The sequence below is a fragment of the Manihot esculenta genome, chromosome 11 (assembly GCF_001659605.2).
Source record: "Manihot esculenta cultivar AM560-2 chromosome 11, M.esculenta_v8, whole genome shotgun sequence".
NCBI classification, from domain to species: Eukaryota; Viridiplantae; Streptophyta; class Magnoliopsida; order Malpighiales; family Euphorbiaceae; genus Manihot; species Manihot esculenta.
Window position 1 is genome coordinate 23584932 of NC_035171.2, and position 27625 is coordinate 23612556.

Genomic DNA, 27625 nt, shown 5'->3' on the forward strand with positions numbered 1-27625 from the left:
TTATTCATATTAATTACAAATTGAAGTTTATAGACAATAAAGTCAGGAACGACTCATAAAATTTACCCAACCAATATTTGAAATTCAGAATTTAGATGTAGCTTTAATATATATTATTAATCAATTATAAATTTTAAATTAAACTTTTTACTTTATAACCAGAGGAATTGACCCATAAACAACTCCTCTCACCATCCTTATCCTAGTTTAACACTAAAAATAAATAAATAAATAAATAAATAATAAACATTCAGGAAAGCATTAGTCAAAAGATTCAGTAAGAGAAAACTTATTATGAAACCAATTTGAAATTAATAACCAATCAATTTGCCTATCAAATAATTCCAATATTTTTCCAATCAGTAGTTGTACAAGAGTTATACATGAGTAAGCAAGAACTACAGGTTTCTTAGGGTGGGGGGTTTAAAGAAAATCCCCTTTTACAAAAACTCTCCCTTACCTATGGTTATAGGTATAAGAAAAGTCTCTTTTGGGTATGTTTACTTGAATTGTTTGTATGATAATATCATCTCCTGCACCTACTTTAATTCTCCTTTCCCTACCATCCATGATGGTAACTCTAATTAATTTGAACTAAATAATGATAAAAACAAAAGAATGCTACCCTCTCAAACATACTCAACAAGACTAAGATGGCACAATGTTAATAAATTCCACTAACCATCTAGCTTCTATATGGGTTCTCAACAAGTGGTAATTCTACTTCCCAGTTAAACTTCTACAACTCTTCTGTAGAAAAGAACATAAGCAGCTGAAGTCTTTATCTTGTCCTGATTGATTGGATGAACTTGGCTATCATCGAAGTCATACCACCGATCACCCCCGTGCTACATCAAACAAACACAAATACAACATTTAAAGATTTGATTGGACTAGTATAAGCCCACATTCACATCCTGTTTTCATAATTAATGCAAAACTTTTAAGCTTCCAATTTTGCACTTAAAATCATATAGCCAAGACCTTCCTGATGAGATGGCCTCAAATGTATGAGTACTGTGGAAAGCACCACATAGTCAAGTGCTTCTTTGGAACAAAATATATTCACATGAACAAAAAAAACCAAGGACAAATCTCTCATTCATTTTTTTCATTCTTTTTTTTTTTTATTCTGGAGAGGTGGAGGAAGAGAGGATGATTAAAAAAAATGCCCATTGATGAAAAATTGAGGAAAGAAATGGTGAAAAAGATTGGGAAAAAAAAGAAAGAAAACACACGACTTACATGGACAAATGCAGTGTAATGACCACCTCCCATGCTTCCATAGTGATTACTGATAGCATAAAGCATGTAACGGTGAGATAATTGCCCGTTCTTGTAGGAAATGTAAGCCGACAAATCTAGATCATCAACAGGGAATTCAACATATGCCTCAAGCTTGTTCTTCATAAATCGGGTATAAGAGAACCTTTTGAGATGAATAACCAGAATCTCTGGCAGTCTCCATAGATCTAATTTTTTACTCGCTTGACGGTGCTGCTTACAACTTGGACAAAACCTAAATTACATACAACAGTACCTAACATCAAAAAAAAAATGAAGAGAACAGGCCATACTTTACAAAAGAGAAGTTTAAGGTTCTAAAAACTTTAAAAATCAAAGCAATTAATCACTTAAGTGTGTAAATGCCTTGCACATACAAAAGGGTATCATACTGCATGCGCCCCCAACATTCTGGGCTCTATGGAGGGTCAAATGCACAACGTTCCTCTTGCATTTGCAAGGACATTATTCCCAAGGTCACATAGCAGCACATATAGAAATAATGAATAGCATCCAACTATATTGATCCTATTGCAATTTATTCAGTTAAGGATGAGGAGATTATTCCCCAAAATATCTCGAGAGCAAGATTTAACAAAAAAATTTAGAAAGTACTAAGAGGGACCTCAGAAAAAACAAAGGGAAACAAGATCAAGTCTAATCAGTTATAATTAAATATAAAGAACTAATGACAAACCCCTGATTTCAAAAGCTACATGGATATGCAACAAATGAAAAAAACAGACAAACAAAATCTTTTGAAATGGAAACAATATGCCCAAATAAAAATTGCCAACAACAAAGTACCATATTGCCCGTTGATAAAGGATTTCAAATCTCCCAAATGTCTTTCAAGTATTTCTAGCTCATTAAAGGTGAAATTTATTTAAGGCTGCATTTTGAGAATTTATGCTTACCACATGTCATCTGGTCCAAGAGGTTCCTCCTTTAAAAACGCTTCAAGACACTTGTAAAGAGAAACAGACTCCTGAGGTCTCTTAGAAAGAAAGCCAGACTTGAAAATCTCAGGTAATGAGCTAAGAAGGCGAGTGTCATATTGTTCAATCTGTTTTTCTGGCCAACATACAAGAACATTAAACCGTTTGGGCATTCCTGTTAGTGGTACTGGCTCATTTATTATGATCTTGGAGTCCTTAACTGTTCCCTTCTCATCTGTTAAATAAAACATTAGTTCAGAATCTTCAGAAGAGTTGGCCCCTTCTTCACTGGAGGGATTTGCATTTCCACCTAAAGCAGTATCATTCTTATCCTCCATTCCTGTAGCTTCTTCAACAGGGGTGCTCTTACAGGTAGAACTACTGCCCAAGGTATCATCAGCAGGTATTTGAAACGAAGTAAGCAATTTTAGATACAAATCATGGATGTCAGACCCATTGACAAAATTCTGAACTGGTCCTACTAGAGGAATTCCAAATGCCTTCCAACTTGAAGTAAGTTTCCCATGGATGTACTGCCTGATATTGTACAAACAATTAGAGAAAAAGATAAGGCATTCCAAGGACCTATTAAACTAGTAGCAAAACTTACTCCTCTGTATGCTGATGCATAAACACAACCAGAGGCATATTGTCCAACTCCTTCTTTAACCGATAAGCAACCAAGCGGTCACCATCTCTAATTAATGATAAGGAATCAGCTGGCTCTTCCAGATATCGTATAATGCGGTTATTGTAAACCTATATTACTATATAGCTTCAGTCATCAAAATAAAACATATTGTGAAAATATGCAAATATAACTAATCCAGCACATTTAGATATTATAAATATTGAGAAGTACCTCAGCCACCAATAGGGTCTCATCAATCCCTAAAGAACAAGCAATGCTTAGGGCCTGAGTGAGGTCTTCACATTTTCCATACTTAGGCACAGAAATGGTATATGGAGATGGCTGACTACTTCCCTCAGCACTCACGACTGTCAAAGTCATAGTTCGTGTATTCGTCGAAGGTAGAGGTAGCGATAAGTACATGAATGGATCAAACATAACAGATACCTTCTTGCAAACAGGACAGACTAACGTTGATTTATATTGACCCTGCAATCAAAATTAAGCATGATTTGTAAGTTCAGATGGACCAACAGATTATAACTATCCAAAAAACACCAACTCAACTTATAAAAAAATTAAGGCAGATATCCAGGCCCATAAATATAGTAGAATCAGATCTGTGAAGGATATATTGAAATCCATTTGAACATAAAATTCTAAAAAAACATCAAATGAGTTGTGTTAATCTGAAACATCTCACATTCTCAGTCAGTCAGTCAGATCAATCAACCTAAAAATAGAACCAAAACTCTAATTTAAGAGAAGCTCAATAGGAATTGCAATTCAGAAAAGTAAGGAAATCATATTTGTCAAATCTAGATTCAGATCAAGAATCGAAATCTTCATTTTATGAATCGAGAATCGAATCAAATCATAAGATTCAATAAAAATTCTATAAATTAATTAAATATAATATAAGTTCTAAAAGATAAGTAAAATAAAAATACCATAATTACATATTTTGATAAATATAGAATTATCATTATTGAATTAGAGATATGCTTTATAATAGAATAATATATATTTATTATGTTATATAGCTTTATATTGTAAACTATGAACTTTGGAATTGTAAACAATAGTTGTCATTATATATACACTGAAACTATCATTTAAATTTTATCAAATAATTATAAAGTAAAAACAGATAGGACATTAGAATATTATTAACACAAATTGTCATAATTTGTCAACTATATTTAGTTAAGTAAATTAACTAAAAGAAAAAAGTAAGGTGGTGGAAGAAAAATAGCTAAGGAAAGATTTTATGTATACATTTTATAGCAAAAGTGAATGAGATTTTAAATTTTGAAAATATAAGGTCTGACAAATCTTGTTGCATACTATAGAAGGAGAAGGAAAGAAGCTGCAAGGGAATAAGTTGAGTCACGTGAGGCATCTTGGAGGGAAAAGGAAGTTGAACAGCAGTTAGTTGTTGAATATTTTTGGAGGGAATATTGAGTTATAGATCAGCTCAAGTTGTTAAGAGCAGTTACTGTAGAACTGTAAAAAAGAGAAGATGATTACTTGAAAGGCATTCTGAATATTCAATAATAAATATCAACTTTCTCTCCCTCAAATGTTCTTTCTGTTCTCACCTTCTCTATTCTCTCTCTCAACCTGATCTATTCCTCTTCTCCTCATCCCTATTTCTCTTCTTTCTCGACTCAAATTCTGTTCTCTACATTAGAATTTTACAATCATTTATAAATAATTGATCGAATTGGGTGAAAACTCAGTTGATTCGTATTGATTCACTTAGTTCACTATCAATCCTTTCGATTTAGTAGAGTTCTGATAATTTACCCTATAGATTTGAATCGCTAGGACGTGGAATCAAATTGAGAATCGTAAGATTCGAATCAAGAATAGCATTCACCCTATAGATTCGAATCAATATGTTGGGAAATTGATTCAAATCGAAAAAAGTAAGCTTCTAACAACAATGAAGGAAACATAAATGATCAAATCAAACTCCTATACTTGGTGCAGTATAGCAAACTACAAAAGAAGTATAGAAAAACAGAAAGCCTACTTGGCAGATATCGACAATAATGGAGTCATTGCGAGCCACATGATTCCTCCAATACTCATCAGCAACTTCTTCATCTGGTCTATCATCTCCATCCTTGGCTTCTACATAAGGTTTGCATTTCACACGATTGAGATCCTCATGGAGTCCATCCAACAAGAAAGCAAGGAGTTCCTATAAAGGTCCATCATATCCATAAAAATAGATGTTAACGAATAAATTCATAGAACAACCCTCACATAGAGAGAGTGCAAAATGCATCTTTTAGAGCAAGAGAATTAGCAGACCTGAGAATCATGCTGATTAAAGCCACTGAATTGGGGTGCAAAACGAGCAAGCTTTGACTTGAATGTTCTTGGTGCCACTGGACTTATTCCAGGAGCCCATAATTTCCTCAACAAATCCCCAAAAGCCAAGGCAATCTCACCCTGGAGAATAAAACTAACTAATTAATAGATTAAGACAGCAAATTCCCTACATAAAAACGTACACTTCTTAAAAAAATGTTAACATTGAAAAGGAAAATATATTTCTTTAAAGAAAAATAATTTAAGAGACTTAGAATCTATGATAACCTACATCCATGCCCAATGGGTTGTCATGATTTATTTCTCTACCATAATCTCCAAGAAAATAGTCTACAAGCTTTGGTGTGTGTGCTAAGCACTGAATGGCACTATTCATGAAACAAGTATTTCCAAGATTCTGCAATCCTGTCAATCCCAAAGGGCCAGCTTCTCCTGATTTGCCAAATAGAACAGAAGAATTACTACGAAATAAACCGGCACTGACATTTCCAGCACTTCCATTCATCACAAGCGAATTTCCAGAAGAATGTGTGCCATTAGAAAGTTGTATAGCAGCATCATCCTTTTTCCCTTCTCTGCATTTCATGTTATCTGACAGCCCATAAACTTGTAACTCCAGGAGAATCTGTAGATTAACATAGAAATGTGAGAAAGAATTAGCTAACATAAATTGAAATAGTATAGAATCACCAAAATTAATAGTCCATGACCCACATAAAATGAAATGCAGATAATCTAATTGAAATCACTAGAGACAAAGTTGAAAGGAATCAGGGGAAAATAATATTCATATGAAGGGAGTTCTTCTCAGCTAATGGTTTTTCTAATCATTCAATGTATGTGACAGGCCAGTAAAAGAATTCATTATGTTTGTATGTTGGCTAGCTACTACAATAATCTATATTAAGTGCAAAATTAGTCGAGCTACTCAAACTAGACTTCCAATATATTTTATTTTGACTCGAGTCTAACTCTTTCTTTGGATCCTTGGTTGTGCAATGGAGATGAGAAGAAATTAAAGAGGAGAAATGAAGAGAAAAGAAAAGAAAATAAATTATTGTTTGGATGTAAAAGAAAAATAAAAATTTCTCTCCTGGTAGAATTACATTGTTATCGTAAGTTACAATTTTTTTATATGATATAAGGGTATATAAGTAATTTTAATATAAACAGCATCTAATAATCTCCATTTCCCTTTTGGAATAATGAAGAGGAATTAAGAAATCTTTTTTCTCTCTTTCTCCTCTTTTTTCTCCTCTAATTTATTGGCCAAATAAAGGAAATAATTAGAAATTCAATTTCTTTTGTTGGCTTATTCACATGCTGATTTGGTGTTGATTTGCATACTGATTTGAGGCATAGTCTTAAATGTGGGAAATTAGCTTGTAACTATTTGTTTCCCTTTTTATTGCAATTCTGTGTATAAATAGACATGTAAAATTACTTGCTGGCATAATTTTAGGGGGCCTTAATTAGAAAATTATCTTGTAATTATTTGATTCCTTTTTAGTTGCAATTCTTTGTGTATAAACAAATATGTATATTACTTGTAAAGATTATGAGAGAAATACAAGAATACACTTTGAAATTCTCCAAAATCTTCATGGTATTAGAGAACCTGATTTTAGGGTTTCAATTTTAGGAACTCTAACTCTCTGAATTGGTACTGCCATAATAGGGACCTCCTAGTGCCTCGTTGCCACCACCAGTAGGGTCGCTGGAGTGTCACAAGCCTATCCCCAGATTTCCATCGGGTTTCTCTTCCTAGTCCTCGTCAGTGGTTTTTCCAACCTGTTTCCGGCCACTTCATGATGCTACTTGGTCATCTTGATGTTTGGTTAGGATTTTGGTGTTTGCAACCTCTATTGGGTATTTACTGGTTCAACAACCATTTGTTTGTTGTTATCTCTGTATGGCAAAAGGTAAAAGAGCCTCAGTTCCTAATTCTAATAACCCTTCCTTGCAAATTAGTCTCATAAAGCTTTGATGAGAACAATTATCTTAGTTGTTAAAGTCTTTTTGTTGTTTATCAAGGCTATAGGATTGCAGGCTATATCACTAGTAATAAGAGGCAACTGGATGTTAGTGATCTAAGTTTATGCTCAATGGGACTTAAAAAATTGTCTTCTTATGGCATGGTTATTCAATTCTATACAATCTCATATCTCCTAAGTCCTATATATTGCTCGATATTGCTGCAAAAATATAGAGGACATTGTCTTTGACTTATTTCAAGATTGGGAATAGTGTCTAAATTTATGTCGGAATAAGATTCATAGTACTACACAGCGAGAAATGACAATCTCTCAATTTTATTCTGAACTATGTGGCTTATGGCAAGAGCTTAATTACTATCAACACTTCTAGGCAAACTGGAATGCAGTCAAATTCTAGAAAATGATTGAGAATAGTGTCTATGATTTTCTTGCACGCTTGAACAATGAATATAACCCAATTAGAATCCAAGTTTTACGTAAAGGCCCTTTTTCCTTCGCTAGGACGAGCATAAACATATGTTCAACAAGTGGAAAGTCGAAGGAATATTATGCTGTACATTGAGGCCGAGTCAATTGCTAGTTCGAGCACACTAAAAATCCCTAGTTATGAGAAAGATGACTTGCATCGTGACTATTGTGGAGAACTAAAGTATACTAAGGAGACTTGTTGAAAGTTACGTGGTCGCCCCCTACTAGAGGCCGTGGGAGAAACAAGGCACCTCAAGAGCTCAAGCTAACTTATCAGAAAATGTGAGTCTCCTAAGGAGAGTTACTGCTGAGTTCCTTTCCTCTTATAAAATTTAGAGTCTCAAACGCTTTCTATCTCTTATTGACACCTCCTCTAGTACTACATCTAACCTTGTGAAGTCAGCTAATGCTTTCTCTCTTGATATTGCCCCAGGAATTATTAATTCTAGAGTAAATATAGACGTAGTAGGCTCTTCTAAAAGCTTTTTTTAATTATTTTTCTTTTTCTAACCAAAAACAGTGTCAAAATTGTTGATGGCTCTTTTACTCCAATATGCAAAACAAATTTTGTTACTTAATATTAAATTATCATTTGTTCTTCATGTTTCTCATTTTCTAGTCAACTTTTTATCTTTCCATGCTATCATCAATGCTCTTAACTGTAAAATTGAATTATTTTCTAATCATTATGTTCTTCACTCTTAACTGTAAAATTGAATTCTTTTCTGATGATTGTGTTATTTAGGATCTTCACACAATGAAGAGAATTGGCAGTAATAGACTGCATAATAGCTTATATATGTTGTGAGGAAGTCTAAGTTCTATGGTATCTCAAGCCCTGTTTTGGAAAGAATAAGGAAGTCAATTAAAAAATAATACATTGGCATAGGCAGTTAGGACATCCATCTTTTTTTATCTTAGAAAAACGCTATCATATTTTTTTTGCTAGAACTCAATTTGGTTCTTTATTTTGTGATGCTTGTAGCATGCTAAGCACATTAAAAACTCCTATCCTTCGAGTTATAATAAAAGTATGATCCCTTTTATTACTATTTATTTTGATGTTTGGAAGCCTACTTAGACTATCTTCACTTCAATTCATTGTTGTACTCAGATAACTTGGATTTATTTGCTAAAAGCTAAAAAGATGTCTTTCCTTACTTTCAATCTTTTTACAAGATGTTTTGTACTCAATTTAATGCTAAGGTGAAAATTTAGAAAACTCATAATAGTACAGAATATATGGATGATAGATTTTCTACTTATTTAGAATCCAGTGGGATAATACCTCAGACTAATTATCCCCTATATTAGTGTACAAAATGAGATTGTTATAAGGAAAAACATGCATTTATTGGAGGTAGATGAATCTACCAAAAGTATATTGGGGAGCTATTGTCCTAGCATCTACTTATCTTACCAATAGAAAACCCTTCAAGACTCAATTTCAGGAGTCTTTTCGAGATACTATAAGGGAAAAATTCGTACATGGTTCCACCAAAAGTGTTTCAACGTGTTTGTTTTGTTCATACTAGAACGACTGAAAAATTGGATCTAAAAACTCTTAAATGCATATTTGTTGGGTATTTTTCAACACAAAAGGGACATAACTGTTATCACCCTCTATCTAGAAAATATTTCATCGACAAGGACATTACCTTTAGAGAAACTAAACCTTACTTCAATACCACCCACTCACCTCTTTAAGGGGAGAGCAATGAGAGAGAAGAGGTGATGCCTAATTCTGTGACCCTAGATGATCTGGTCCAAGGGGAGAGTTCTAGTGGACAGAAGGAGCCTTTTGATTAGTGGAGAGAAAGTTAGACACTTGAATAAATAAGATTTGAGGAGGTATTCAAGGAGAAATAAGACAGAAGAAGTCATTATGCAACCTACTCAATATCAAGAATCTTTCTCTTATTCTTCATGTGAGTTATTTTCAACTCTTGAATACACTAATGACCTAGATAAATCTATTGCATAAAGGAAAGGTATCAAATCCTATACCAAACCCTCTATTTCTAACTTTGTTTCCATTAATTCCTTGTCTTCCTCCTACAGAGCTTTTGTCTTGTCGATTTCCTCAATTTCTATTTCACAGGATAGAAAGGAAGCCCTTGGAGATCCTAAATAAAAAAGAGCAATGATTGAAGAGATGAAAGCTCTAGCTAAAAATGAGACATGGGAGTTGGTCTCTTTTCCATATGGAAAGAAACTAGCTGACTGCAAATGGTTTTTCACAGTGAAACACAAAATTGATGGAACAATTGAAAGGTTTAAGGCCATATTAGCTACTAAGGGATTCACTCAAACTTATAAAATGGATTAGCAAGAGACATTTGCCTCAGTCGCAAAACTGAACTCAATCAGAGTACTCAATCAGAGTACTGCTATCTTGTGCAGCCAATTTGGATTAGGACCTACAACAATTTGATGTAAATAATACATTTCTCTATAGAGATCTAGTGGAATATGTGTTCATGGAGATTTGCCCGGGGTTCGCTAATGAAAATACCCCAAGGAAAAATGTGCAAATTAAGAAAGGTTTTGTATGGGCTAAAGCAATCTTCCAGAGCTTAGTTTGATAGGTTTAGGAGAGCCATAATTTTCTTTGATTATCAACTGAGCAATATTGGTCATATATTGTTTGTTAAGTATCATAAGAGTAAAATCATTCTTTTTATTGTGTATGTTGATGATATAGTAGTGACTGAAGATGACAAATAAGAAATTGCTCAACTTAAAAAGTTATTGGCTCAGAAATTTGAAACAAAATATCTAGAAACAAAATATCTAGGAACTTCAATATTTCATGGGAACTGAGATTGCCAGATCAGCAAAAGGGATCTTTATTTCTTAAAGGAAGTATGTTTTAGATCTTTTGCAAGAAACCAGTGTGTTGAGGTGCAAACCAGCAGAATCCCCTATTGAGAGTAATTACAAGATACAAATAGGAACTAGTGAGCCAATGGGTTGGTAAATATCAGAAATTGGTAGGGAGGTTGATTTATCCATCACACACTTGACTAGACATAGCTTATGCTGTTAGCTTGGTCAGCCAATTTATATATGATCCCTACAAACCTCACATGTAAGTTGTCTTTTGCTTCCTGAGATACCTAAAGTCTACATTTAGAAAAAGCCTTTTTTACTCCAAATATGGTCACCTCTGAGCATATGCAAATTGGTGAGATTTCCTTATGACAGAAGATCAACATCTACTTACTGCACAGTTGCAGGAAGAAAGTCACTTGGAGAAACAAAAAGCAAAATGTTGCTTGTTCAAGTGGTGAAGTTGAATACAGAGCGATGGCTTAAGCTATGAGTGAACTTTTGTGGTAACAGAAATTATTAGAGAAACTGAAGCTGTTTGAAAAGGATAAAATAATTTTGTATTGTAACAATAAGGCTGCCAGTATAGCACAGAATCCAGTTCAACATAATCAAACGAAGCACATTAAGATTGATTGACACTTCACCAAAGAAAAACTAACTGACAGTGTCTTAAACTTAGTTCACGTGACTCCTAACAGGCAGCTAACTAATGTATTTACTAATGGGCTTATAGTAGGACCCACAACAATTTGGTTTGCAAGTTGGGCACATGCGAACATCTATGTACCAACTTGAGGGGGAATGTTGACTTATTCACACGTTGATTTGGTGTTGATTTGCTTACTAATTCTAGGCATAATTTTAGTTGACTTATTCACATGTTGATTTGGTGTTGATTTGCTTATAATTCTACGCATAATTTTAGGGGTCTCAATTGTGAGAAATTATCTTATAATTATTTGTTTTCTTTTTTGTTGTAATTCTTTGAGTATAAATAGACATGTAAATTACTTACAAAGATTATGAGAGAATACAAGAATACTCTATAAACTTCTCCAAAATCTTAAATCTTTTCTTTTCTCTCCATCCAAACAAAGCATAACTGTGCTGAGATCACTTTGCAATAATTCCCATAACAAATAAAGCAAAGTACAAATTACAATGCACAACTTGAAAAGATGCAATCCTAATTGAATTGTATACTTCCATGTAATTTAAATGTCTTATATCATACATCAAAATAGCAAACTACGATGTTCACCAATTTTTTATTTGTCTAAATATTTAAACTAAGAAGGATAATTTGCACTTGAACTCAAGCTCACTTGAATTTGTTAATTTGAAATAAGTTAAAAAATGAACTTTTACTATTAATTGTGTAGACCGCTAATTTTAGTATCCCTGTGACCATGCACAGCCAAAGCATAATGGTGAGAACCTTATATAACTCTAAGTCCATGTAAAGGATTAAATGAGATGTTCAAGAGGTGGAGAGTATAACATGAAAAATCAAATAAAAATAGAAATTGCTAGTGTTGAATTATTTGCTGATCCTAATTGATTCTAAGGATATGATTTGATTTGACTAGGATCCTTAATTATCTCTGTAATTATTATTTGATTATTTACTTTCTGTTTATATATAATTCTTTGTATATAAATAGTCATGTAAACCAATTGTAAAGATTAAGAGTGAAATACAAGAATACTCTAAATTTTCCCAAACTTTTTCATGGTATTAGAGCCTCCCCATCCGATATTGGGCCTCCCATAAAATATGTCACGCACCATTACAATTCTGACCCCTTTTCTTTGTGCAATAAGCTTATCTAAGTCATTGGAGCATTCAAGAGTTGTGGGTAACTCACCAGAAAAAGATTCATGACTGGGTAACTCACCAGAAGAAGATTTTTGACTCTGAGTAGACTACATAATGGCTTCTTTTGCCTTGTCTCTCCTCGAATACCTTCTCAAATCTGCCTTGATTGGACATCTCCCCCTGTCTACTAGAACTCAAACTCTCTAGTTGAGCCATATCATTCAGAATCACCGAATTCGGGATCGCCTCTTCTTGCTCATCATTCTCCCCCTGAAGAGGTGAGTGGGTGGTACTGAAGTAGGATTTAGTTTCTCGGAAGGTAACATCCATACTAACTAAGTATTTCCTAAAGGGAGGGTGATAACACTTGTATCCCTTCTATGTCGGAGAATACCCAACAAACACATATTTAAGGGCCTTGAGACCTTTTCCCTGATTTTAGGGTTCAAATTCAATTTTTCCATTTTAGGGTTTCAAAACCCTAGATCTACCTTTTTGGTACTAATCCATCTAAGAGCCTTTCCTCCTCTCACCACGCGTGTCCCATCGCCTGACGCTGCTTTGCCGCTCCAATCACTCCGGCGACGATTCCGACCATCTTTCCGGCTTTCCCGTGCTGCTACACAGTCTTTTGGTGAATCGATTGGACTCTCTTGTGTGTACAACCTTGGGTACCTCCTATTCTTTCACAGTTCATAAATCTTTACCATGTCAGAAGGAAAAAGGGTCTCGATGGCAAAAGGTAAAAGGGTCTCGATTCCTAACTCTGATTACTCATCCTCCGGTGCCACATCTAACTTTGTAAAGTCAGGTAATGCTTCCTCTCTTAATAATGTTCTATGGATTATCGATTCTGGTGCAAATAGACACATGACATGCTCTTCTAAAGGCTTTCTCAATTATTTTCCTTCTCTAACCAAAGATAGTGTCAGAATTATTGATGGCTCTTTTACTCCCATATCCGAAACAGGTTCTGTTATTTGCACATCCAACATTAAATTATCATTTGTCCTTCACGTTCCCCACTTTCCTGTCAATCTTTTATCAGTCAGTGCTATCACCAATGCCCTTAACTGTAAAATTGAATTATTTCCTAATCATTGTATTATTCAGGATCTTCGCATGGGAAATAGGATTGGCAATGGTAGGCTGCATGATGGCTTATATATGTTGGAGGGTGATCCAGGTTCTTCGATATCTCAAGCCTGTTTTGGAGAAAATAAGGATGTCAATCAGGAAATAATACAATGGCATAGGTGGTTAGGGCATCCATCATTTTTTGTCTTAGAAAAACTTTATCCTAATTTGTTTGCTAGAACTCAGTTTGATTCTCTATTTTGTGATACTTGTGAATATGCTAAACACACTAGAACATCCTATCCTTTGAGTCATAATAAAAGTCAAATTCTTTTTGCGACTATTCATTCTGATGTTTGGGAGCCTATTCAAACTGTCTCCTTGTCTGGTAATCGATGGTTTGTCACCTTTATTGATTGTTGCACTCGAATGACTTGGGTCTATTTGATTAAAGCTAAAAGTGATGTCTTCTCTTGTTTTCATCCTTTCAATAAGATAGTTTGTACTCAATTTTATACTAAAGTGAAAATTTTGAGAACCGACAATGGAAGAGAATACATGGATAGTAGCTTTTCTGCTTATTTGGAGAGTAATGGGATAGTACACCAGACTAGTTGTCCTTATACTAGTGCTCAAAATGGCATTGCTGGGAGGAAAAATAGGCATGTATTGGAAGTAGCTCGATCTCTTATGTTCACCATGAATCTACCTAAAGCATATTGAGAAGATGCAATTATTGTATCTGCTTATCTTATCAATAGAATGCCTCTCAAGACCCTTGACTTTATGAGTCCTTTGGAGGTTATACAAGGAAAGAATTCATACATTATTCCACCAAAAATATTTGGGTGTGTTTGCTTTGTCTATACTAGGACGACAGGGAAATTGGATCCCAAGGCCCTTAAATGTGTGTTTGTTGGGTATTCTCCGACACAGAAGGGATACAAGCATTATCACCCTCCCTTTAGGAAATACTTAGTCAGTATGGATGTTACCTTCCGAGAAACTAAACCCTACTTCAATACCACCCACTCACCTCTTCAGGGGGAGAATAATGAGCAAGAAGAGGTGATCCCGAATTCGGTGATTCTGAATGATATGGCTCAACTAGAGAGTTTAAATTCTAGTAGACAGGGGGAGATGTCCAATCAGGGGAGAGAATTAATCGTTTGGACAAGCCAAATTTGAAAAGGTATTCGAGGAGAGACAAAGCAGAATAAGTCATTATGCAGTCTACTCAAAGTCAAGAATCTTCTTCTGGTGAGTTACCCAATCAAGAATCTTCTTTTGGTGAGTTACCCACAATTCTTGAATGCTCCAATGACTTAGATAAACCTATTGCACAAAGAAAAGAGGTCAAATCTTATACTAAACACCCTATTTCTAACTCTATTTCTAACTTTGTTTCTTATGAATCCTTGTCTCCTTTCTATAGAGCCTTTGCCTTATCTATTTCCTCTGTGTCTATTCCATAGGATTGGAAGAAAGTTCTTGCAGATCCTAAATGGAAGGAAGCAATGATTGAAGTGATGAAAGGATTGGCTAAAAATGAAACCTGGGAGCTTGTCACTCTCCCACCCGGGAAGAAACTCGTTGGCTGTAAATGGGTGTTCACAGTGAAACACAAAGCTGATTTAAGGCCAGATTGGTTGCTAAAAAATTCACTCAAACCTATGGAGTGGATTACCAAGAGACATTTGCCCCAGTTGCAAAAATGAACCCCATCAGAGTTCTGTTATCTTGCGCAGCCAACTTGGACTGGGACTTGCAACAATTTGATGTGAAGAATGCTTTCCTCCATGGAGATTCTGAGGAAGAAGTGTTCATGAAAATTCCTCCTGGGTTTGCTGATGAAAAGACACAAGGAAAAGTGTGTAGATTAAAAAAAACTTTGTATGAGCTAAAACAATCTCCCAGAGCTTGGTTTGACAAGTTTAATAGAGTCATGATGTCCTTTAGTTACCAACAAAGCAATGCTGATCATACTCTGTTTATTAAACATCATAAGGGTAAGATCATCCTTCTTATTGTGTATGTTGATATAGTAGTGACAGATGATGACAAAGAGGAAATGGCTAAACTAAAGAGGTTATTGGCTCAAAAATTTGAAATCAAGGATCTAAGAAAACAGCAATATTTTTTAGGTATCGATGAGGCTAGATTAGAAAATTGAATTTTCATCTCCCAAAAAAGTACATTCTGGATCTTTTGGAAGAAACTGATATGATGGGGTGTAAACCAACAGAATCTCCCATTGAAAGCAATCACAAGCTGGAAGCAGGAACTGGTGAGTCCGTGGATATTGGAAGATACCAGAGATTGGTAGGAAGGTTGATTCATCTCTCACACACTCGACCGAATATAGCCTATGCTGTTAGCTTAGTCAGTCAATTCATGCACGACCCTCGCGAGACTCATATGCAGGCTGTACTTCACATCTTGAGATACCTAAAGTCTGCGCCAGGAAAAGGGTTTCTTTACTCCAAACATGGTCACCTCCGAGTTGAAGCTTTTACAAATGTAGATTGGGCAAGATCTCTCGATGACAAGAGATCCACCTCTGGCTACGGCACAGTTGTGGGAGGGAACCTTGTCACCTGGAGGAGCAAAAAACAAAGTGTTGTTGCTCGGTCAAGTGTTGAAGCAGAATACAGAGCAATGGCCCAAGGTGTGTGTGAACTCTTATGGTTGTAGAAGTTATTGAGGGAGTTGAGGTTGCCCGAGAGAGACAAGATAACTTTGTATTGTGACAATAAAACTGCTATAAGTATAGCACAAAATCCAGTCCAACATGACCGAATGAAGCACATTGAAATTGATCGGCACTTTATTAAAGAAAAATTAATAGACGATGTCTTGAGCCTAGTTCATGTGACTTCTACTGGGCAACTTGCGGATGTGTTTACTAAATGGCTCACAACAAGATCTACCATAATCTGATTTGCAAGTTGGGCATGTGTGACATCTTTGCACCAACTTGAGGGGGAGTGTTGACTTATTTGCTGATCCTAACTAATTCTAGGGATATGATTTGATTTGATTAGGATCCTTAATTATCTCTGTAATTATTATTTGATTATTTGCTTCCTGTTTAGATATAATTCTTTGTGTATAAATAGTCATATAAACCAATTGTAAAGATTAAGAGTGAAATACAAGAATTCTCTAAATTTTCCCAAAATTCTTCAGCTAGAAAACCAAAAAATAAGAGAACAAGTAAGACTTAGGTTAGGAGTTTTGTTGGAAACCTAATCAGCCCAACTTTGAGGCATGAAGCCCCATTGCATTTTTCAAGTCTCTTCTTTGAATGTTTAAGGACCTCACAGGCTTCAAATGGAGATGCAAAGCCCATTAGGCCCTCTTTGTTAGGCTCATTCGGCCACAAGGGATGATATGGGTCCTTCTTATAATTTTTCAAAATCTTTGGCGATTAATTTGAATCATTAGGAGGTTAAATAAGCTAGATCTCCCTTTTTGAATGGAATTTGGACGACCAAAGGGGATAAGAAAGAGAGACTTGATCTCCTTTTTAAAACTAGGGTAATCAAACCATCATATGTATTCATCTTTTTTCAGTCACCCTAGACAACAAGAGATCACGTTACATTCACAACACATGGCATAAACACTCAAACCAACAGCTTTGCACACTCTTAAAGCCTTAAACTCTCTCCCTAGTAGTCTTAGGCAACTACCAAAGCCACCAAAACACCTTATTCCTCACTACCAAGACACCAACAGCCTTGTTTTCTTTCTTTTTCATTCTTCCATTCACAAGAAGGTAAAAGCTTTTGATTAATCAACAAATGTTTTATAAAAAGGGTCTTTTTATCTTGTTTTTCTGTTTTTACACTTGAAATTTCTCTATCAAAAAAGTGATAAAGGATTTGGGGACACAACAACTTTGTGCACGCGTTTATAAGGCTTACCATCAAACTGCTTGAAAATTCATTCGAACCAGTGGGCACGACAATATCCTAAATATTTTTATTTTTTTTCATAAAATCAGTTCAATTATCATATATTCTTTGATAAAATCCCATTTTGTACATAGAGTTGTGATTTTTTTGACGTTAAGAGAGGCAAAATTAACACTAGTTTGGATATATTCCTATAGATGGCGTGACTTTAATGACCTGTAACTTAATTTTCAAAATATCTTTTGAGGCAATTCTTAATCTTAAAATCAAGTCTAAGACATAGTTGTAGAAATATAATATTTGATGTTGTATTTCTTAATAAAGATTACAACCTATTTATATATAAAAGACGGTATCTAAACAGGAAGGAAAATAAAGTCTATGATTATACAATCCCTAAGATTAAGGGACTAACCCATCTATCAATATTTATTTCCTATATTAATATATTTACTTCCTATAATCTATAACACTCCCCCTCAAGTTGGAGCATAAATGTTAATCATGCTCAACTTGTTATATATATAATCAACTCGTCCCATGCAACTTAGCAGACACCGAATTTGTAAACCCAACTTCTTCCAATAATTGACGTACCCACAAAACTTCACAAACGGTTTTTTGCCATGACTGGACATTCAAATTCAGCACTAGAACGGGAGACCACATTTTCTTAGCTTGGTAAAACGCCTTACACACATCATAAATACGAGAAGTATTCCCTTTGCTAGAATATAGAAATTCCAAATACTGCATTAATTCTTTTAACAAATTCAGAATGATTAATAAGACTAATCACCTTACTGTGAATAGAATTTCGAATCCGTGAACAATACTCGTGACTCTTGAACAGTACCCGATGAACAGTACTCGTGAACAGTACCTGATGAACAGAGCCCTAAGTCTCCAAATGTTACCCTTTATGGATAACCCAAATGAACAGAGTCCTAAATCTTTAAATATTACCCTTTATGAGTAATCCAAATGAACAGAGCCCTAAGTCTCCAAATATTACCCTTTATGAGTAACCCAAATGAACAGAGTCCTAAGTCTCCAAACGTTACTCTTTATGAGTAACCCAAATGAATAGAGCCCTAAGTCTCCAAACGTTACTCTTTATGAGTAATCCAAATGAACAGAGCCCTAAGTCTCCAAATGTTACCCTTTATGAGTAACCCAAATGAACAGAGCCCTAAGTCTCCAAATGTTACCCTTTTATGGGTAACCCAAATAAACAGAGTCCTAAGTCTCCAAAAGTTACTCTTTATGGGTAGCCCAAATGAATAGTATCAAAAAGACGCATCCACCCAACACCCAAACGGAAAATGAACCACAAATCTGACAAAAGGGCTGCAAGACGACTTTGGCATCCTCTTTAGGTGAACGGTGAGAGACAAATATTATCCTAGATGGATAACACAAAATAACAGGAGTCCTGAGTCTCCAAAAAGTTAAAACTTGACGAGAGAGAAAAAAAATCTCTACAAACCTTGCTCTGATACCATGTAGAAATATAATATTTGATGTTGTATTTCGTAATAAAGATTACAACCTATTTATATATAAAAGACGGTATCTAAACAGGAAGGAAAATAAAGTCTATGATTATACAATCCCTAAGATTAAGGGACTAACCCATCTATCAATATTTATTTCCTATATTAATATATTTACTTCCTATAATCTATAACAATAGTTATTCAAGGCGACCCAAGCTCTTGGCGTCGTGCCTTAACACCATCTAGGTGAGCGACTTTCTTGAGGCAAGCCCAGGTGGCCAAGGCACACCCAGGCGCAAGGCGCGCTCCAGGCATGCCTCTAGCTACACTAGGCTATCCAAGTCATCGGAACAAGAAAAAAAAAAGTAGAAGAAGAAAGGGCAGAAGAAGATGAAGCAATCCAAACTCCAGGAATGGGCAGAAGAAAATCTAAGTTCTGTCTTTTATTTCTTCTTCTTCTCATCCTACTTTCTGCTTTTTTTTAAAGACATCATATAGATTTTTTCTTCTCTTCCCTTTTCTTCTTTCTTTCTTCTTGTCCTTCCACTCCTTGAAGACAATCTGTCATTATGTTTTTCTACTTCTTGAAGGCGTAATTTCTCCTCTGCTTTTTGTGAAGACAATTTGTCATTATGTTTTTCTGCTTCTTGAAGGCATGATTTCCTCCTCTACTTTTTGTGATCTCTAGCTCTCTGTAACTGACACACTGCTTTTGCTTCTACAGTTCAGTTCAGCTCTAATCTTAACATGCAAAAGTGCCTAACTTGCTCCTAATTACTAATGAATTTCTTATTTTCAGGCATTTTTAATTTTTTATGATTTAAATATTAAAACTACTTTTATATTAATATATATTTCATAATAAATTTATAAAATTCATATAACATAATCTGAAAATTAAATATACAGTAACACAAAATTTTGATAGACTAGATAATTAAAGTTATCATTTTTAATATTATAACTTGATTAAAAATAAAATTAGTGTAATTCAGTTTAACAATGATTTTCACTCAATAATGGTAGTAATAGTGCAACAAAATAGCAAATGTAATGAAATAAATAATAAAATACATATATTTGTATATGCAATTAATAACATAATAACTAAATACATTGTCTATATAATTCATAAATATCCCAACTAAATGTATAGTATTTAGATCATTTATTTTTATTTATTATTTTCGCGCCTTGCTTCACTCAGGCATGCACCTAGACTCTAAGATCCCTTGGCGCCTTGGTGCGCCTTGAGCTTTTACTAAGAATGGTTTGAGAAGTGAATTAAAAGTGTTGTATTTTGATTTTCTTACATCCATGCCTCTAACATTATGTCAAAGTGGATGCAAAATCGGCCCTCAGAAATTGAGTTTATCAAGGATAGCCGAGTTTCTAATCCTATATCTATTATTCTGTAAATGATTTTGAGTTCATTATTTTTTCTATTCTTTAAAAATGATGTTTTAGATTCATTTCTGGAAATTTTCATAATTTTTTAGCATGTTTGCTATTTTATTCATAATTAATAAAATTTGTAATCAAGTCTAGAAATCAAGGGCAGTGGTAAGAGCTTCACGTTTTTCATGTTTTGCTTACTTATTTTCTATTATTTTCTGATTTAATCTTGACGTTTACAGTGCTAATATGTTTGTTTATGATTTAAAAAGGTTAGAGTGGCAACTGGTAGCTGGGGCTTCCCATCTCCCTTTGGCCAAGTGTCCTTGTTGCAACAAGGGAGGTTTTCCTTTCATAGTTGGATTATGACTCCTTATTTGATTGAGATATCTTTACAAATGGCTTAATTTTCTATTCTCTACGGTTCTATGTAAATTGGTAAGAAACATGCAAAGGAATCAAAAGAGGCAAAAAAGCAAAGCTGGCCGAGATGTGTTCATGCAAAGAACATAGGTTGGTTTGTGTCTCAACCCAATACACAGCCTAACCATATGTGACCCGCTGCCCATGGAGACCAAGGAGAGGTCCCAGCCCTTCTAAAGCCCAAAAGCCCATGTTGTAGGCCCTTTGTATGGGATATTCAGCCAAATTGGCCTTGTAATAGATTAGCTTGTTAAAGGTACAAGTCTTTTTTTTTAGTTGTAGAATGGGTTGTAATAATCTTTTTTCTCCTCCCTCCGTTCTGTAGATGGTTTATGTGCTTTTCTTGCCTAATATGCATATAATGATTTTAGTAATTAAAATAGGAACCATTCATAATCTAAAATAAACATGGCATGTTAGGAACATGGTTGGCATGCTTAGGGGTTGATGCCCACCAATTGCACGAAAATAGTTAATGTGTAACAACCCTAGGGCAACTAGATTTAAAATATATGAGATGCATGTTAGAAACCTAGTAGACTTTATAATTTGCCATGTACTAAAACCAAAATCTAGATACCATGCATGCTAGGTATATACTTGTTTGTTAAATGAATCTTATGCATGTAAAGAAATATTGCAACATGTGTTTAGAGAAACAAGGTAAATATCTCACCTCAAGTAAAATAGAAACCTTACATGATTAGGGTCAAAACTATGCAATGAAAAGGGTGCTTGTTGCTTTGTGTGCTGTTTAATAGTAGAAATACATTCCCGTGAATAAGAATTCCATACTAATATAATAAGATAGAATATAAAAAATGCACGTAGGGGACCAGTGGTTATTCTAAGCAGCAACTTTCAGACAGAGAAGGGTGGCTAATAATAGTAGAAATACATTCACGTGAATAAGAATTCCATACTAATATAATAAGATAGAACATAAAAAATGCATATAGAGGACCAGTGGTTATTCTAAGCAGCAAAGGGTGTCTAATACCTTCCCTTCTTTGTACCTACTACCTTGAATCTAGGCCAAAAGGACTTATGGAATCATGAAGCAATGCACATCCTTTATTTGTCCTAGTATTTATCCAAGTGGCGATTTTAAATAAATCCCCCACCCTTCACCGAGTGAATAAAAATCAATGCCCCATTCCAGTGGTATGGGAAGATAAGGAGAAACAAAACACGCCCCACAAATTGAGTCGAGTCAAACTCAAGTATCAAGTACCATATCCAGTTGAGTTTCAATTCTCAAGTTGTTTTAGTTGAGCCAAGTTCCAATGTAGAATTGTATTGATTTGACTAGGCTCAATTACAAATTGTATGGATGTTCATTTTCATTAGTTACTGAAAAATCATGTAGGTATCCATTGGAATATTATTATGACAAGCTAAAAGTCCAGGATGTTCAAAAGATTTCCTTTCTAGGAAGATCCTAATTATGTACTGCATAATAACCTAAGAAAATTTCTTTAATTACAAAGGCAAGTCCCTTGAGTAGGTGCTAGGTAGGAAGTTGTTCAGCACTTGGGTTACATCAAAGCATTAGGCCATGTTTGGTTCTAATTTGTGAAATTCAGTTGAATTACAAGTTTTGTAGGTTTGGTTTTTCTTTAAAAGAGAAGGGAATAAACTTTAATTATAGAAATTCAATTTCATAGAATTGATTATAACTAAAATCAATTCTTAGCAAATTTGATGAATTTGAAATGAATTCCTTAGACTAACAAATCATGTGTATTCCTCACAAACACACATGATTCCTTCCTCTTTTTTCTCCTTGCTTCTTCCCTTTTTCTCTTGCAATCTCTCTTTCTTATCTTTCTCTCCCTATCCCCCTCGCCCCCCATTTTCTCCTATTTTTCTCTATCATTATGCACTTAAATAATGAAACACATTATTTATGTTGTTAATATACTTTCCATATATACACACATATTTATGATTCATATGTTTTATTGGATACAAGGTTTTTTTTTTTTGGGATAGGGGAAGGAAAGTGAAAATCTTTATTTTACTATTGATTCTAATGTAAGAAGTGGATAAATGAATTTCAATATGAAATTACATCAAACATAAAATATATAGAAATCAATGGAATTTTGCATTTTAAGTTATGTTCATACCATACAATGGAACTCATTTTCGAATGAAATATATATTTGTAATTGATTTGAAACAAACAGTTTGTTAATGAAATGTTTACTTCTTAGAACGTAGTACCTAGCAAGAGGAATAGATATAGCATTGAATAAGATTCCACATTTGTGGAGAGGAAGCTAGAGCTTTTAATCAGATTGAAAGATCAAGCAATTAAGTAAAATCTGGAATTTTAAGATGTTGTCATGGTTCTTGTCTAAGGATAGCAAATGGCAATTAGACAATTACACCGATACTAATAGGTTACTGATAAACCGAGATCCAGTGGGGTCACCAGATGTGAACACCTGGACTGTGATTTGATTTAATTGGCAGATCGATGAACTGTGATTGGTTTAATGAAAAGAGAATGCCTTTGAGATTTTATATAGGTCCCTCTATTCTCAATGCTGAGAAAAAGACCTACAAAATTTGAAAAAAAAAGATCAGGGGTCCACCGGGAATGCCCTAATGAAGACCCTCCGACGCTCAAATTAGAAATTAGATCTCTAAAGCTCAAATTAGATCTAAGACATTTAGGTGGTGTCAAGTGAAATAAAACAAAGAGGAAAAGAAAAGAGAAAGTTTCGGAGAAAAGAGAGAGGATGTGTTCGAGATTTTCTGAGTGAGTGTCCTAGAGAGAGAGTTCGACACCTTTTTTGTGACGCCCCTTATGCCATGTCCCCATCGAACTGGACAGAAATGTTTTTATACAAGTGTATCAAGAGGCATATTAATTAATGAGGGGCTATAGGATAATAAATATGAAACCGGCTAATTCATACCTACAGTACGCATTTATGATCTTGGTTGTTGTACTAAGGAAACAACCAACGCATAGGAGGTCGGCAATCTAATCGAGTCTCATAAAGTCATGTTCGGCTCATCCAGTCTGTATCGAGGTGGGGTCTCCTAAGTCACTAAGGTCGGTAGCGTCAGTATTTAATTCTTGTTTGTGGTAGGAACTTTGAAGAGTTCTGCTTGTCCGTTCTAGGTTTTGGATTGCAAGGAAAGCAGAAGGCTTCAAATGTGAAGAAAAAGTGTCTTCTACCTTCAACAATTCATACACTACATTGCAACAGGTCTCTTGCAGCAATTCTAAAGATTTCTACCCATCAAACGAAGGTAACAGCCTTTATGGCTGTTAAGTCGCAGCCAATAATGACCGTGACCGTTATGTAACGGCCGTAATAGCCGTTATCGACACAATTTTTTATTACCATGAAATAACAACCTTAACAGTAATGGTTCCTTACAAAACCTTGGAATAATGGCCGTTAAGGAAACTATTCATTTCTAAAAAAGAGAGGAACACATCCATTAATTATGCTATATCTCAGGTACTAAAAAAATTTTTTTTTTTCTAAAATAAATCATTCTTAAATAGAAAGGATTTGAAAGATGGGAGTTTGATTGCAACAAATTTTAGTTAGGTTAGGATTAGTTTTGTAGTTACTCCTTCCATTTATTGCATTATAGTGTTATTTTTTATTCTCACATCCCCTTACAAGGGAAAAAGGCTAAATTTCTGAATACAAAGGAAAAAAGATTGTCCTGGACTGTTTACTGTTCATTGTAATTAAACAATTCTTTTTCAATTATTTATCCGTTCCTATCTCCATCAGTATTTGTTGTTACCAATATCCTGTGTTGTGATGAATGCTTGAAATGGCCACTACACCAATATCCTGCACAAACCTTTGATAATGATTTAAATGGAACTTCCACTCCACCATTTCCTCTCTGCTGGGAATTGAAATTTTAACCTAGGTTTGGCAAAATTCTTAACCACTCTATGAATATCTTTGCGCGCATGGTAACTTCACCATCAATGGGTGAAATATGACAATAATTAAGTTTTCTAATCACCAAGTAATCCTTATCAAATAGCTATGAGACTTAAAAAATTATCTGAAAGGTCGAACATCATAATTCATGGATTGGTTTTGTAGATGATACAAATACCAAGAATATTGTCAGGAACAAGAGTTAGTAGATAACTAATAATCCCCACCAAAAGCAACTTCTAAGTTGTATGGCAGACTTAAAGCAGCAGTAGTCTATTGTATTCAGTTTCATATATATGTAGGATTAGTAAAGCAGGTAGAATAAAAATTTTTATGCAAAACACAAACACATACATGGATTTCACAGCCTAGCTTTAGTGGATCATAAAGTAAGACTGTGTGAGGTCTTAGTCAGTTACATACCCAATAGGCTTTAAAGTGAATTATAACAGAATCAAGCATGTCATCACGGAGAAAACCAAAAAATCCAAAGCTTACCTCTTGATCTGGAGGCCGCTGACAATCTCTTGGGGACTTACTTTTGTCATTAACAAAAAATTGAGTTGTTTGCCCCGAAAAGTCCCATATGTATAGCTGTGAAAAATTACAAGTTTGAAAGTCATTTATTAATACTCAACAAATAACTGCTACATCCATTGCACAAAAGTTTGGCGTACCATCTCAGAATCAGCACTAAAAATCTTGCAAGCTCTTCTAAAAAGCTCAGTTGAATTGTCCTGAAAATTGTTAGTTTAGTGAGTGGTAATAGAAATATCATCTGAGCTCAACTCACATCATAAAGTATAAACATTTTCTTAAGGTATGATTCAATGCACGCGACGCATTTATCCACCAAGGCAACAGTAAAATACAAGAGTACAAATTACATTCACACACAATTTGTTATGGGACCAAAGTCACCAAACAAAAACTTATGAGAGAGAGAATAGTGAAAATGTTATTTTTCATTCATACAAAAGAGGGAAAGTTAAGATACTAATAAGCAACATTCCTGTAGCATATATCAAAAATGATTTTATAAATTAATTATTTTGACCAAGATTGGAGATATAAGCTTTTGGCAAATTGGAATTTGAATTTAGGATTAGTTCAACATAGCTGTTGGAACTGTTGTTGAGAAAAGATTGTCTTAAATGTATTAGTTAAAAAATTGAAAATGATTAAAATTACATTGAAATATTTTAGTTATAAGAACAAAATAACAAAACAATATTTTCAAAATTGTTGTTTAATAATACCTAAGATGATGTTTTAAAAAAAAAAAAAAAAAATCTGTTGACCCTAAACCACAATGCCAAACTGGCTCTTATTATATCATTAATCATTTGTGGACCTTCATGCTTAAAAGCCCCCATATTTCACTGAATAACTTCCAGCGTTATAAGTCCATCCTGTTGAACTAAAACCAAAAACTAATACTTTACCGAAAACTGATAGTCTTTACTTCCTTTCGATAATGGTTTAGGAGTGACTTCTTGCACTTTAAGTCTAGATGACATAAAATTAAAGACTAAAATTTTATGGGAAACTCGTAGCTTCTGCTTCCTTTTCACAAATGTCTAGGGACATTAGCCACTATGGTTCAACAAGACATTTTTATTAGGATAAATTATATTTTAGTTTCTAAATTTTAGCATAATTAACGAATCAGTTTTTATATTTTTAAAATCAAACACATACATCCTTCAATAATTATTCTATCCAAATTAGAGGTCCTTCCATTCATAAATTTTGTTAGTTAATAGGTCCATGAGAGAATAAACATTTCAAATACCTAAAATTCTCTCGTGAACACTTAAATCTCTACCAGTGTAAGTGAAGCATTTCACCTTGGATAAATTATACTTTAATCTCTAAATTTTAACACAATTTAGTCGGTTCCTATATTTTTAAAATCCCTCTATATTCAGTCCATGCAATACCATAGTCCTTCCATCCATTATAGATGTTAGTTCAAAATTATTAGATGGTTAAAAATATAAAAACTGAATTGTTATATTTACATCTATAAACACATACATCCTTCAATAATTATTCTATCCAAATTAGAGGTCCTTCCATTCATAAATTTTGTTAGTTAATAGGTCCATGAGAGAATAAACATTTCAAATACCTAAAATTCTCTCGTGAACACTTAAATCTCTACCAGTGTAAGTGAAGCATTTCACCTTGGATAAATTATACTTTAATCTCTAAATTTTAACACAATTTAGTCGGTTCCTATATTTTTAAAATCCCTCTATATTCAGTCCATGCAATACCATAGTCCTTCCATCCATTATAGATGTTAGTTCAAAATTATTAGATGGTTAAACTTCTGAAAATACAATTTCTTCCTAAAATAGTCTTTGTAAAAGTCTACAACTTACTTAAATCTACTTGATACCATTTAAAAATGACAGAAATTATAAGCTTCTTCTGGAAACTGAATGAAAACCCATTTTTGGAAGTTTTGAAATTATTAGATATTGAAATATTTTAACTAAGGGAAATTAAACAAAAGTGTTAAAAACTAGTTGAACATGATAATATGGATAAAAATATAGATAAAAATTACTAGAGACTAAAGTGTTTTTTTAAAATAAAAAATAAAGGACCAAAAATATTTAAATTTTAATAAATGAGAGTAAATGGATGCAACTTTAATTCCTTAACATTCCTAATTTAAAAAAGAGCAGATATTTTCATGCTTTTAACAAGAAGAAATGGATGGAAAGATTGAAGTTTACACGGATTGATTATAGAGTGATTTAATTATTTGGTTTTAAAAATACAAGGACCGATTCATTAATTATTCTAAAACTCATGCACCAAAATGTAATTCACCCAAATATTTCCATATTTTTAATGGCAGAAAATAGATAGAAGGACCTCTAATTTGGACAAACTAATTATAGAGAGATTTAAGTGTTCGATCCGTTAAATACGCTAAAACTCAAGAGCTAAAATAAAAAGTGAGGCTTAAAATCAAGGTAGATTATATATCCCAATTCCTTCTCAATCTCTCTCCTTTTTGAAAGCTAGGGATCAAGGACTTTAATTG

General features: G+C 34.0%; 1 protein-coding gene across 3 annotated transcripts in view; it reads right to left on the minus strand.

Annotated features, from left to right (window-relative positions):
- Window positions 1-304: 304 nt before the first annotated feature.
- LOC110626910 (ubiquitin carboxyl-terminal hydrolase 8) overlaps window positions 305-27625 on the minus strand; it is a 33189-nt gene continuing 5868 nt past the window's right edge. The window contains exons 4-13 of one of the 3 annotated variants that reach the window (XM_043961685.1): window positions 25239-25298; window positions 25060-25155; window positions 5681-5821; window positions 5176-5316; window positions 4892-5062; window positions 3085-3342; window positions 2833-2981; window positions 2202-2759; window positions 1246-1519; window positions 305-848 (exon numbers count right to left, since the gene is read on the minus strand). In XM_043961685.1, the coding sequence (XP_043817620.1) occupies window positions 732-848; window positions 1246-1519; window positions 2202-2759; window positions 2833-2981; window positions 3085-3342; window positions 4892-5062; window positions 5176-5316; window positions 5681-5821; window positions 25060-25155; window positions 25239-25298 (1965 nt within the window). In that variant the 3' untranslated portion in view covers window positions 305-731. Of the gene's footprint in view, window positions 849-1245; window positions 1541-2201; window positions 2760-2832; window positions 2982-3084; window positions 3343-4891; window positions 5063-5175; window positions 5317-5467; window positions 5822-25059; window positions 25156-25238; window positions 25299-27625 lie in introns of those variants that run through there. The other 2 variants (XM_021773096.2, XM_021773097.2) reach the window with 2 other exon arrangements.